At 45.9% G+C, this 13,486-nt stretch overlaps 1 protein-coding gene across 2 annotated transcripts in view; it reads left to right on the top strand.

Annotated features, from left to right (window-relative positions):
* Positions 1 to 13,486, top strand: part of PPP4R3B (protein phosphatase 4 regulatory subunit 3B) — a 90,268-nt gene that overhangs the window by 66,170 nt on the left and 10,612 nt on the right. For both annotated transcript variants that reach the window (XM_065402235.1, XM_065402234.1), the window contains one exon: positions 598 to 782. In XM_065402235.1, coding sequence (XP_065258307.1) covers positions 598 to 782 — 185 coding nt within the window. The remainder of the gene's footprint in view (positions 1 to 597; positions 783 to 13,486) is intronic.

The following is a 13,486-nucleotide window of genomic DNA, read 5'->3' as shown; positions in this document are numbered from 1 at the left end:
TGAGTGACATAAATTTCGCTGGCATAAGTGGCAGTGTACACAGCGCCATGTCAATGACAGAGCTCTCTCCTGACAGCATAGAGCAGCTACATGGTCTTACAGCGGCGCAGCTGAATTGGTACAGCCTAAGCCACTGTTGGATAGCTCATAACACACAGATGCATCTTGCAGTGTGCTCTAAAACCATCCTGACATATTTGACATTAAACTTAAACTCTAATTTGGAGCGGCGGTTACTAGAACTTGGGTAGGGTCAAGAGTAGAATCCTCTATGAAATCTTTACTACTGACATTGTCATGCAGAGTTCGCCTTTTGGGCACTTTGATTCTTGTACATTCTATCTGGACACTTATAATCTAATTAACTAACCTGATCTAGACTGCCTTCACCAACCCACTAAATTCATTTCAAGGCATCAAGAAATTATTTTCAGAATGAGCTAGTACAGTCTTTGAGTATTGTGCTTCATAGTGAGTTATACTTTTTCAGGTTGCTTCTGTGCTGATCTTTAGCCACACTGTGTCAACCATTCATGGTTCCTTGTTTGATTGTAAACCAGCGACAAGGCTTGAATCATTTGTGGTTGTTTCTTACAGCGTCCCATCCATATTGCGTAGTAACAGATTTCGCCGAGATGCAAGAGCCTTAGAGGAGGATGAAGAAATGTGGTTCAATGAAGATGAAGAGGAAGAAGGTGAAGCTGTTGTACCTCCAATAGAGAAATCAAAACAAGAGGATGACTTTCCAGATAGTTATGAAAAGTTTATGGAAACTAAAAAAGGTAATTTATTTATAATTTCTGTTCTGCAGTACAAAACTATTATATACCATACATCGTGTGACTTGAGATAAACATCTTGATTCTTTGAGTAGGTGTCCCCTATGGGTGCTCCACTTTAGGTGTGCACAGACCAGTGCGATTTTTGTTTGGAGATTTTTGGTAACAGGGCCTGCACCTGCACCCTGTTTATCTTCATGGTCCAATCCCAGGGCATATGGGGATGGGCAGACGCAACTCTAGTTCCTTCTCAACTGCCTGTGGTTAGAGACTGAGCCTTTCTGTGTACATTAGCCTCAAAGTTTTAGCCAGCTTGCTTGTTTTATTCTTTTTTTCATTTTGTTTTATTGATTTTCCACATATGCTGTATGCTTTTGCGCGGCTCGCCCTGTTTTTGTGTTTTGCAACCAGCCACTGAGTGCCCTGCTTCACCAGTATTAACTAGGTTTCTGTTGCAAGAGGACTTCCAAATGTTTGAAGAACCTGAATCCCCTCTACTGAGAGGTACCAAGAGGGATCTCCTGGCAGTACTGACATGCACCCTGCTGCTGCCAAACCTGCAGATGCAAGCAATGAAACACCAGTACAGACACCATTAACCCCCCACTCCTCCTTAAAACCGGGGATACCACCTCCTCAGATGCTTGAGATCTCTGCCCAAGATTCCACTACCTTTCCATTTGAACATCCCTCCCCTAAGATGTATACCTAGAAAGAGACTCCAGAAACCAATGACTGATCCGACACCACCTCTGGCAGGAGCATTCTTGGGGTCCCTCCCCCTTCCCTTATGTCCCATAAGACTGGACTTTCTTGACTCCTTGGGTCCCATAGGGAGACCAGTTCTCTAGAGGATACCCTTACTCAAGAGGACCCTCCAAGAGGGGCAACCACTGGTACCCCAGGACCCTCTAGAAGGAGAGCTGAAGAAGAGGCAGTGCCATTGAACAAGTCGTGATCCTCCTCAGATGAGCAGTTATGCCTCCTCTCCCATTCTGTGTCATTTGATATCTTGCGGAGGGTAGATGACTTCAGGGCGCTCAGAAGCATGCTGAAGAAAAGGAATGTCAAAGCAGCCTTCTCTGAGATCTTTCCTGAAAGGAAGACAGAAGGTAGAAGATTCTGGAAGTGAACCGCTGGCTAGGTGAGTGGTGTAAGGTTGAGGGTGTTGATTTTGTGGAACATTGGTCTGCTTTCTGTGGGTCGAGGGGGCTGTATAGTTTGAATGGTCTCCACCTCAGTAGAATGGGGACCAATTTCCTCAGGGAATAGACTAACTAGAGTAGTCAGGAGGGGTTAAACTAATACTAAAGGGGGAGGGTAAAAAGGGGGAAAATGTGAGTACTCAGTACACAGTCAAGATGTTGAGAACAAAATTGATCAAGGAACCAAAAACATGAAGAGAAGAAATTCTTCAATTGCCTATAGGCTAGTGTTAGGAGCCTCAGTTACAAACAAGAGTAATTGGAATTGCTCATTTATGAGCATAAATTAGAACTAATTGGTATTACTGAAACCTGGTGCGATGATTCACGCTATGGGAATGTTAGACTCAATAGTTAGACGCTAATTTGGAAGGATTAAGTGGATAAAAGGGAAGGAGGAGTGGTACTTTTAAGTAAAAAATGGCATTACCTGTTTGTCACTAATAACTTGGAAGAAAATGATCTTGAATGCTTCTGGATCAATGTCTTTAAAGCACAAAATTAGTTGGAGACTGTTATAGACCTCCAAATCACACTAGGGAACAGAATGACCACCTCCTTACACATCTGTCTATAATGTGTGTGGGGCGGTGGGGGAGGAAGCTGCGTGATCATGTGGAATTTCAGTTTTAGTGACACATGCTGGAGGTCTCATGCTGTCAGTACTAAAACATCTTTGGAATTTCTAAACATGCATGAAAAATTCCTAACTCAAGTGTTTGCAGCCAACACGGAGGAATTCTTCTAGGTCTTGTCCTACCAGATAAACAGATACTGATCACAGAACTAAAAATTGAGAGCTTAGGTACAAGTTCTTCTTTGAATGATGTTGCTATGGGTGCTTCACTGTAGGTGTGTCTGTGTCCCTGTGCTGCTAATGGGAGAACTTCAGTAGCAGTGTCCATTGGGCCTGTGCCTGGGCGATCTCTCCTCGTGCTGCGCCACGAGGCTAGCCCGCATACATGAGCTAACTGTCCTCAGTTCCTTCTCAACTGCCCCTGGCTAGAGATGGAGCCATTAGCAGTCAGTTAAGGCTATTGTTTTTCTGTTTGCAGTTCTTCTTCCAGTGCTTGCTCATGTCCATTCCATGCTAGGTGTGTGGGTGGGGGTATGTGTGCGCGCTACATGCACAGTTGCTGGAGATTTTTTCCTCAGTGGTATCCGTTGGGCTGGTTCTATTGCCCTCTGGAGTTGTGCACATATGTACTGGTATAAATGGTGCTGCAGGCCCCGTGTCCTCTGTTCCTTTTTACTGTCCATGACAGTTGCTGGAACGACCCTTCTTGCTAAGCAAGGCTCCTTTCCCAGTGGTTTGGACTTTCTCTGTTCATATTTTGTATAGTTATCGTAGTCCATGTATATAGTTCTTAGTTAGAGTTAGTGTGTATATATAGTAGTGTTAGTAGCTGTCCCTCTTGTTGTGAGACTTTTCGCCCCAGGAGCTGGGCATGCCCCAGTACCCAGGCTTCAAGCTGTGTGCCTTGTGCAGCAAACCGATGCCAGTTAGTGACTTTCACACTAGCTGTCTAAAATGTCTAGGGGAGTCTCATGTTAAAGTGCGAGATCTGTAGAGACTTCAAACCTTGCACGAGAAAGGATAGAGACATTCGACTGAAGGCCATTCTTGTGGAGGTGGCCCTCAGAGCCAAGCCGTCCTGAATCAATGCCAAGCACCCTGACATCCATGTGGAGTGCTCCCCGGCATGGGGCTCTTCCCAGCACCGCTCTCCATCCCTGGTGCAGAGGAAGAGGCATAAGAAACAATGCACTGAGAGATGGTATTCTCCAGTGCAAAGGAGAGACAAGCAGGGTATGACTAGCATAGTGAGACCCAGGTCGGGCCACTTGCTCTTTCCAGAGTTTCTGATGGTGCCAATAACTCCGCCTAGGGCGCTGAGTCCAATACGGGACCCACCACCGACTCCCAGGAGCAGCCAGGGGGTCAGGCATCTGCTGGCTCCTTTCCACCCAGAGGCTTTCCAGGTGGCAAAGGACCTGCTGTACCTCCCAATCCCACTGATCCCTCAAGGCCTCTCATGAGCCAAGGCGACTGGGGACAGAAAGGGGCAGGATGCGGCAAGCTCCAGCGCAGCACCATCCAGGGACAAGCCCTCCATGGTCCCAATGCAGCGGTCACCAGCCCGCTGCCGGTACCCAGTTTCCCGGCACTGCCTGGAGGAGCAAGTGGGTACCAGGCCTAAAAACCAGACTTCGGTACTGGCCCTTCTGCCGGTGCCTGGCCACCAGGCCACTGGCTGATGCAGTGGCAGTACTGGACTCCTTGGGGGGTTCTCCCTGTACACTCATACTTTGTGATGTCAGAAAGGCAAACTATTCTCTCTTCCCGCCTGGCTCTGGACCCGGACTCCAGTACTGACCCTGGTGCCGATGTCCAGGAAATGGCCCCAGTGGACATGGTGGAGGAGAGGGAGCCCCTCCTCCGGCACAGGCATCCTCTTTGTCATCCCCAGATGAGGCTGTCGCATTCCCTTATAACCCGCCCCCCCAGAGGATGACTTCAGGGCCCACCAGGAGTTCCTGAAAAGGGTAGCTGTGAACTTGGGCCCAGAAGTTGAGTAGCTTAAGGAGTCAGCACACAGCCTAATAGACATCCTGGCTGCAGCTGCTCCTTCCAGAGTGGTCTTGCCTGTTAACAAAGCATTACTCGCACCCCCCACCCCACTGGGGTCCTTGGTGGTGGTGGTGAATGAGCAGGTCAGACGGGGCAGTTGAGTGCTACCCTCGTAAATAGAGCCCAAGAGACTGGACCTGTTTGGATGTAAGGTTTATTAGATGGGAAGTCTCCAGTTATGTATCTCCAACTAGCAGGCCCTGCTCAGGATGTAAGATTTTAATCTGTGGGAATCATTGTCCAAATTTAAGGACTCCCTGCCACAGGAGTAAATGCAGGGGTCCATGGCCATCCTAGAGGAGGGCAAGACTGTGGCCAGGACCTCCCTCCAGGCGGCTCTGGATGCAGCTGACTCAGCAACCAAGACTATGGTGTCAGCAGTCACCATGAGGCGCTGTTCGTGGCTCCAGTCATCTGGCCTCCCTCACGAAGTGCAGCAGTCCATCCAGTACCTCCCCTTTCAGGCCACCTCCCTGTTCTCGGAACAGACAGACTCGAAGCTTCAAGGACTTGGCCACCTTTTGTTCCTTGGGCCTTTTACAGGCCTCCAGCTTCCAGGAAGCACTTTAGGCCCCAGCAGCCTCCCAAGTTTGTGGTGCCTCCCAGGCAAGAGCCCTACAAAAGAAAAAGGAAGGGCTATAATTGATGCCAACCCTTTCTTCCCACCTCAGTCTCCCAATCAGGCTCTCTTAGATATCGCAGCGGGGCTAGGCAGGCCTTTTGAAGGTACGCCCGAGGGTGATAGATCTGGAGTTGAGACTGATATATCGCCCCTTTTTGTTTTTGGAATGCCTATCGCCCTTCAGCCCAGCGTGATCATATGTAACATTGGACTGTTGGGAACTAAGTACAGTAACAGTCAGTTACAGCATCCAGGCCTCTGAACCACCTCAGGAGATTGAGGAAGCCAGAACAGAGGAGGACCTAAGGCCAAATCTTCCTCCTCCCCGGACAAAGTTGTGCCTCCTCCATCATTTCTGGCAGATGACGTCCATCATTTCCAGGAGCTGGCAAGGAGGGTGATGGACACCCTTCACAAACAGTTGGAAGAGATCAGAGACACCCAGCATCAACTGCTCAATATCTTCCACTCTTCCTCTTTATCAAAGGTTGCCCTTCCAATTAATGAGGCCGTTTTAGACCTGGCCAAAACAGTTTGGCAAACCCCGGCTTTGGTGGCTCCAGCTTTCCAGCGGGCAGATAAAAAATATTATGTCCCAGCAAAGGAACATAATTTCCTTTTTCCCGACTCGCCACCTAATTCCATCATGGTAGACCCTGTCCGTTCCTGTGGCAGGCAACACTAGTGTAGGGCTACATCAGACGACAGAGACTGGAAATACCTGGATCTCTTTGGCAGGAAGACCTATTACAAGGGGGCCGAGGAATTCTGTATTGTCAACTGCCAGGTTGAATTTTTTTTAATTGAAAAACTGCCAGAGCTGTGTCGGGAATCCTTTAAAGAGGGACAGTTAGTATCAAAAACTTCGTTACAATCATCCCTCGACACCGGTGATAACAGCAGTTAGGTCCACCTCCACAATGATGGTGATGCGACTGACATCATGGCTCTATTTGTTGGGATTCGTGAAAGAGGTGCAGTCCACAGTGGAAGTTCTTCCTTAGGGCACAAAAGTCTTCACCGAAAAGATGGATGCCTCCCTGAAGGATTCCAGGACTACCCTAAAGTCACTCGGAATCTATACTCTGGGGCAAAAGAGGTGTTTTAGTTCCCAGTCTCAACACAGACCATATGCGGCTCAATATTGACCTCAGCACCATTACGAACCGCAGAGACAAAAAGGGAAATTCCCAAAGTGCAAACAGTCTGGTCCACAAAACTTGTCCCAACCCCCTGCATCTAAACATCACTTTTGATGGGCAGGTTGAGGCGCCGTGAGACCACTCTCCACAACTGACGCAGTCGACCCTGGTTGTATACCCATTTGGCCACCGATTGAAAGTGTTCCGCAGTTCCTGAGAACGCATAATGTCAGATAATAGCTTTTACAGATCGTCCAATCCGGTTACTCCATCCATTTCACCTTCCTTCCCCGTCCCTCTTCAGGAACCCTTTTCACGAGAATTTACTACAACGGGATAGATCTCCTCCTCCAGTTAGGAGCCATAGAATCAGTACCTCAGCATCTGCGAGGCAAGGGATTCTACTCTTGTTACTTCATAATACCCAAAAGAAAGGGAGGTTGGAGACCCTTACTGGACCTCAGAGCTGGCAACAAGTTTGTCAAGACTCAGAAGTTCAAGATGGTCACCTTACTGACGATCATGCCAACATTGAAACAGGGAGACTGGTTTTTGGCCCTCATCCTCCAGGATACCTATTTTCACATCTCGATCCTACCGGCTCACAGACGATTTCTCAGGTTCACTCTTGAACATGGCCATTATCAATACAGTGTCTTCCTCTTCGGTCTGTCATCAGCCCCGAGAGCTTTTTCCAAAGTTCTCTGAGGTAGCTACTCACGCTTGCAAGTGATAATGATTTGCCCATACCTGGAGACTGTCTCCTCAGAGCCCGATATCTCCAGGAGGCCCACAAAGCTGTTGACACTATGATGCACTTGTTCACAGAACTGAGTTTACAGATCAACACCCAGAAGTCAACCCTCACTCCAGTTCAACACCTAGAATCTGTAGAGGCTAACTTAGACATCCTACGGGCCAAAGCCCTCCTACCTCAACACAAGTTCCTATCCCTGGTTTCACTCACAGGCACCATTCAGTACAGTCCATGGATACCAGCCAGACTCTGCCTCTAACTCCTAGGACATATGGCAGCAGACATGGGAGAGATACCACATGCCAGACTCCGTATGTGATGCCTCCAACTATAGTTTAGTTCGGTTTACAGACCAAACAGGGACAGGCTGGACAAACCTCTGTCACTACCCACCAGAATTAAAAACTCCTTAAACTGGTGGAAGGAGCTGACCAATCTGTGCAAAGGGATCCCCTGCTCACACATCACTATCATTGCTCCTTCCCACCAACGCATAACTCATAGGGTGGAGTGCACATTTAAATTGCCTCACGATTCAAGGCAAATGGTCACCTATGGAGATGTCTCTACACACAACTGAGAGTGGTCATGAATGCCTACGCCTATTTCCTCCTGCTGATTGCAGGATCAAATACAAAGATCCTAACAGACAACATAGCCTGTATGTACTACATCAACCATCAGCGGGGGATGGGGAAGCGTGTCACCCTCCCTATGCACGGAGGCAATGAGACTATGGAACTGGTGCATTTCTCACATCACTTCGTCTGCGGCTAACCTTTCGGACGTGCAAAACTCTCTATAGTAGACAACCTCAGTCGTAGATTCCTGCACAAACAGGAGTGGGAGATGCACCCATCAGTACGCCACAACTTGTTCAAGAAATGTCCATGCTACTGCTCCAGGGTGGGAATGGGACAGCACTCTCTGGACGATGCTCCTCTTCTTGCTTGGGGCAAGGACCTTTATGCCTTTTTTCTGTTTTCCTCTTCTGCTGAGGGTCCTGTTTAAAAATAAAAAGGGACAGAGCTCCTATCATCCTGATTGCTCCTACTTGGCTGAGACAGACCTGCTACACTGGTCTACAATTTTTGAGAAGTCGTCTGCTTCAGAGATAAAATGTGCTATTTATTATGTATTTTGATGTGCTGAATTCAAATATGACAATTAAAACAACTGATTGGCTACTGTTTCTAAGATATTTAAGTTTTTACATTTTATGTCTATGTATATTGTGTATCTACACAGTAGAGTTTTAATCATAAATTGTAAACCTAGGTCTTTTCATGTGTTTATGGTTGCTTTACATGATAATATTTCACCTGTCCTGTTTAGGTAACACTTTAAAAATCAGCAAAAGGGTTATATAAATAAAATGTATTATGAAACAAAAGGCAAAAAACTATTATGTACATAGTTTAGTCCTATTCAGTATCTACTCAGCGCTTCTTGGCTTGTCTCTTGTATTCATTAAATGGAGCATCTCTTGTCACTGTCCAGCAATAGTCTGCAAGCATTGATGGGCTCCATTTGCCCTGATAGCGTTTCTCCATTGTTGCAATGTCCTGGTGAAATCGCTCGCCGTGCTCGTCGCTCACTGCTCCGCAGTTTGGTGGAAAAAAATCTAGATGAGAGTGCAAAAAATGTATCTTTAGTGACATGTTGCAACCAAGGCTTTTGTATGCCTTGAGGAGGTTTTCCACCAACAAACTGTAGTTGTCTGCCTTGTTGTTTCAGAGAAAATTTATTGCCACTAACTGGAAGGCTTTCCATGCCGTCTTTTCCTTGCCACGCAGTGCATGGTCAAATGCATCATCTCGAAGAAGTTCACGAATCTGAGGACCAACAAAGACACCTTCCTTTATCTTAGCTTCACTTAACCTTGGAAATTTTCCACAGAGGTACTTGAAAGCTGCTTGTGTTTTGTCAATGGGCTTGACAAAGTTCTTCATCAGACCCAGCTTGATGTGTAAGGGTGGTAACAAAATCTTCCTTGATTCAACAAGTGGTGGATGCTGAACACTTTTCCTCCCAGGCTCCAATGACTGTCGGAGTGGCCAATCTTTCTTGATGTAGTGGGAATCTCTTGCACGACTATCCCATTCACAGAGAAAACAGCAGTACTTTGTGTATCCAGTCTGCAGACCAAGCAAGAGAGCAACAACCTTCAAATCGCCACAAAGCTGCCACTGATGTTGGTCATAGTTTATGCACCTCCAAAGTTGTTTCATGTTGTCATAGGTTTCCTTCATATGGACTGCACGACCAACTGGAATTGATGGCAAAACGTTGCCATTAAAGCTGTTTTACTGCATAAGACTCGTCTTCGATGAATCAATGAACAGTCTCCACTCATCTGGATCGTGAACGATGTTGAGGGCTGCCATCACACCATCGATGTTGTTGCAGGCTACAAGATCACCTTCCATGAAGAAGAATGGGACAAGATCCTTTTGACGGTCACGGAACATGGAAACCCTAACATCACCTGCCAGGAGATTCCACTGCTGTAGTCTGGAGCCCAACAGCTCTGCCTTACTCTTGGGTAGTTCCAAATCCCTGACAAGGTCATTCAGTTCACCTTGTGTTATGAGGTGTGGTTCAGAGGAGGAGGATGGGAGAAAATGTGTGTTCTGTGACATTGATGGTTCAGGACCAGAAGTTTCATCCTCTTCCTCTTCCTCGTCTGACTCAAGTGAGAATGATTCTCATGCATCAGGAACCGGCAGTCCTTCTCCGTGGGGTACTGGGCGTATAGCTGATGGAATGTTTGGATAATGCACAGTCCACTTTTTCTTCTTTGACACACCTTTTCCAACTGGAGGCACCATGCAGAAGTAACAATTGCTGGTACGATCTGTTGGCTCTCTCCAAATCGTTGGCACTGCAAAAGGCATAGATTTCCTTTTCCTGTTCAACCACTGGCCAAGATTTGTTGCACAAGTGTTGCAGCATATGTGTGGGGCCCACCTCTTGTCCTGATCTCCAATTTTGCAGCCAAAATAAAGGTGCTAGGCTTTCTTAACCATAGTGGTTATACTGCGCTTCTGTGATGCAAAAGTCACTTCACCACAAACATAGCAGAAGTTATCTGCACTGTTCACACAAGTACGAGGCATCTCTGCTCACTTTGGCTAAACAGAAATGTGTCCCTTTGCAAAATCAAACACTGACAAATAAGAGAGCACGACACTGTATGATTTCTAGAGCTGATATAGGGCAATTTGTTCAGCAGAGTGATGTAAGCTTCGTTATGATTGCATCATCCATGACTTCTAGGAATAACATGTTGCAATTCATAACATGTATGACGCAATACCAGCTGCAGATTGCATCATTCATTGTTTTGCCTAAAAAGCAAGTACTGTCCAAACCCAGTCATAGATTTATTCATAGATCCAGTCAAAGATGTATTTTAGTCATTTCTGGTTTAAATCCTCCGCCATTCCCAAGTCAAGGGTCGTATATACTGACCCAATAGCATATCTTGAAAACTAGAGCCAATCAACAATTTTAAGCATCATTTTCGTTCTCAGTGACCCAGAATTAGTAAAGTTTGACTACATTTCAGAAGCATTTTTGCTGTAGAGCAGTGATATCCTTACCTGACACAGCTCGCAACGTGCCAACAGTCTGTCTCCCAACCTTTCTGCATCTTCTCTCACAGGCCCAATGGTGTACCCTACATCCCAACTTGGGGATTCTCCACCTCAAAGCATGGCTCCTGCTTAGTTTCAGCATCTAGAACAGGGTCTCAAACTCAATTTGCCTTAGAGCAAGTGCCAGTCCTCAAATCCTCCCAGTGGGCCAATAATGTCACTGAAGATGGTGTTCAGAAAAGAAAACGTTTATATTGTATTTTTTATTTCTTAGAAATAATAAAGCTGTTATACAACTTTATACAATTCTTCGCCTGCCAGAGAGTTTAGTGGTTGCCAGACACCTGGCAACGTTTCAGTTCTGTCAGTTTGTTGATGTTTGGCCTCCGTGACTGTGCAGTTGAAACCTTTAGGATTGCAGCAAGGTGTGCATCAGATAGTTGTGTTTGGTATTTTGACTTGTTTATATTCATTGTGGGAAAAAAAGTGATGCTGCCTCCATGGCTGACTCTGCCCGGCAACTAATGATGATATCTCTGTTCCTCTCCCCCAGCCAATGGGAGCTATGGGAGGCAGCACCTACAGTGGACATTGTCTGCAGGGTATCTGCCTGCATCTCTCCTCCGCAGGCCGCAGTGGAGAGGTTCTTGGGCTGCAGATGGCCCGCAGGCCGGGAGTTTGAGACCCCTGATCTAGAAAGTTCATGCTCAAAGGAAAATACAAGAGGTTATATTACACAGTAGAAAGTCCTCCACACTACATACTTACCTGCAGAAATGGTCCAGGTCTCAGATTTGGTGCACGTCCCAACAAATCTCTCCAATATCAGCAACCCTTTCATATAATCTTGAATATGCTCTGACCCTTAAAGTCAGGATTATCCCTAAAATCTCTTAAGGTCTGTCTAGTAGCTATTACAGCTGGGATACTCGATGCTGTTGCACCCAACCACTAAAAGGTTCATTAAGGGTATAATAAACCTCTTCCCTCGACCTTGTCTCTATACCCTGTGTGGGACCTAAACCTGATACTGAAAGGGCTGACTAGGCCACTCTTTGAACCCATGGCCAGCTGTTCACTAACATACTTATCAATTAAAATGGCGTTCTTGATAGCTATTACCTCAGCCAGAAGAATAGGAGAAAGAGCAGCTTTATAGACAAGGTTACGTTCAGGCCACATCCAAAATTCATCCCTAACATAACCTCTCCGTTTCACATGATTCAATCGATTCACCTTCCAATCTTCTACCCCCAAGCCTCACCAAGACAAGAGGGAGGCTATACTACATATCCTAGATGTTAGGAGAGCCTTGGCCTTCTACCTGGATAGGACGAAAGTCTTCAGGAAGTCCCTGAGACTTTTCCTTTCTGTGGTAGAAAGCTCCAAGGGCTCAGCAATATCAGCCCAAAGACTCTCTAAGTGGGTCTTGAATTGCTACCAAATTCATAATGTGACCCCCCCCCACACACACACACACAATCTGTACATTTTCCACAAGGTCAGTCTCCTCATCCGTCGCTTTTTTTCAAGGATGTTCCTATCACAGAGATCTGCAGAGCGGCGACAGGGCGTCAGTCCATACTTTTGCAGAACATTGTGATCACTGGGCACTCGGCCTCTGATGCCATCTTTGGCTCTATAGGACTTGACCCAACTCCAAAGTCCCTTCAAAAGGGGTACTGCTCGGGAGTCACCTACAGTGGAGCACCCATAGGGACACTACTCGAAGAAGTTATCTTGTGCAGTAACGATGGTTCTTCGAGATGTGTCCCTATGGGTGTTCCACAACCCACCCTCCTCCCCTCTACTTTGGAGTTCTCCTTTTATGACTGCAATAGAGAAGACGCTGAGGACAGTTAGCTTGCTAGCGCTGGCTAGCCTCGTGATGCAGCACGAGGAGAGACAGTCCAGGCACAGGCCCAATGGACACGGCTACCAAAGTTCTCCAATCAGCAGTGCAGGGATTCAGACACACCTACAGTGGAACACCCATAGGGGGACACATATCAAAGAACCATCATTACTGCACAAGGTGAATAACTTCTTATCATGACTTGATCAAATTTATGAAGTGCAAGCAAAATAAAGTCCTGACCAGTAATGTATATACTTGATGCTTTAATAGAGCTAGTTTTACAAAGCTGAAAATAGTTAAGCCAAATCAGCTGGGAGGAAGAATTTAACCAGGAAAATGAGTAATTTGGAATAATTTAAGAACACTTTACTAGATGCCCAAACAGCACAAATGAGGAAAAAAGCCATACTGGTTAAAAAATCAACATGGTTTAGAGGAGAAGTGAAGGCAGCTATATATAGATATATATCTATACACTCACAGATAAATAGAAGAAAGGGAAAGTTGATAGTAATGAGTATAAGTCCGAAGTTAGGCATCATAGAAAATTGATAAGGGAAGCCAAGGGACACAAGGAGAACTCAGGCCAGTAGAATTAAGGACAATAAGGAGGAATTTTTAAAATATATTAAGAACAAAAAGAATCCTCTGGTATTGGTCCATTACTAGATGGAAATTGTAGAATTATCAACAATAATGCAGGAAAGGCAGAAGTATTTAATAAATATTTCTGTTCTTTATTTGGAGGGAAAACAGATTATATAGTCTTGTCGTGGTGATAACACTTTCCATTGCATTAGTATCTCTGGAGGATGTTAAACAGAAGCTACTAAAGTTCGACATATTTAAATCAGCAAGTCTAGATAACTTGGATCCAAGAGTTTTAAAAGCT

This window comes from Emys orbicularis, chromosome 3, assembly GCF_028017835.1.
Source record: "Emys orbicularis isolate rEmyOrb1 chromosome 3, rEmyOrb1.hap1, whole genome shotgun sequence".
NCBI classification, from domain to species: domain Eukaryota; kingdom Metazoa; phylum Chordata; order Testudines; family Emydidae; genus Emys; species Emys orbicularis.
Note: the sequence above shows the minus strand (reverse complement) of the source record. Positions and strands in the feature narration are given on the sequence as shown.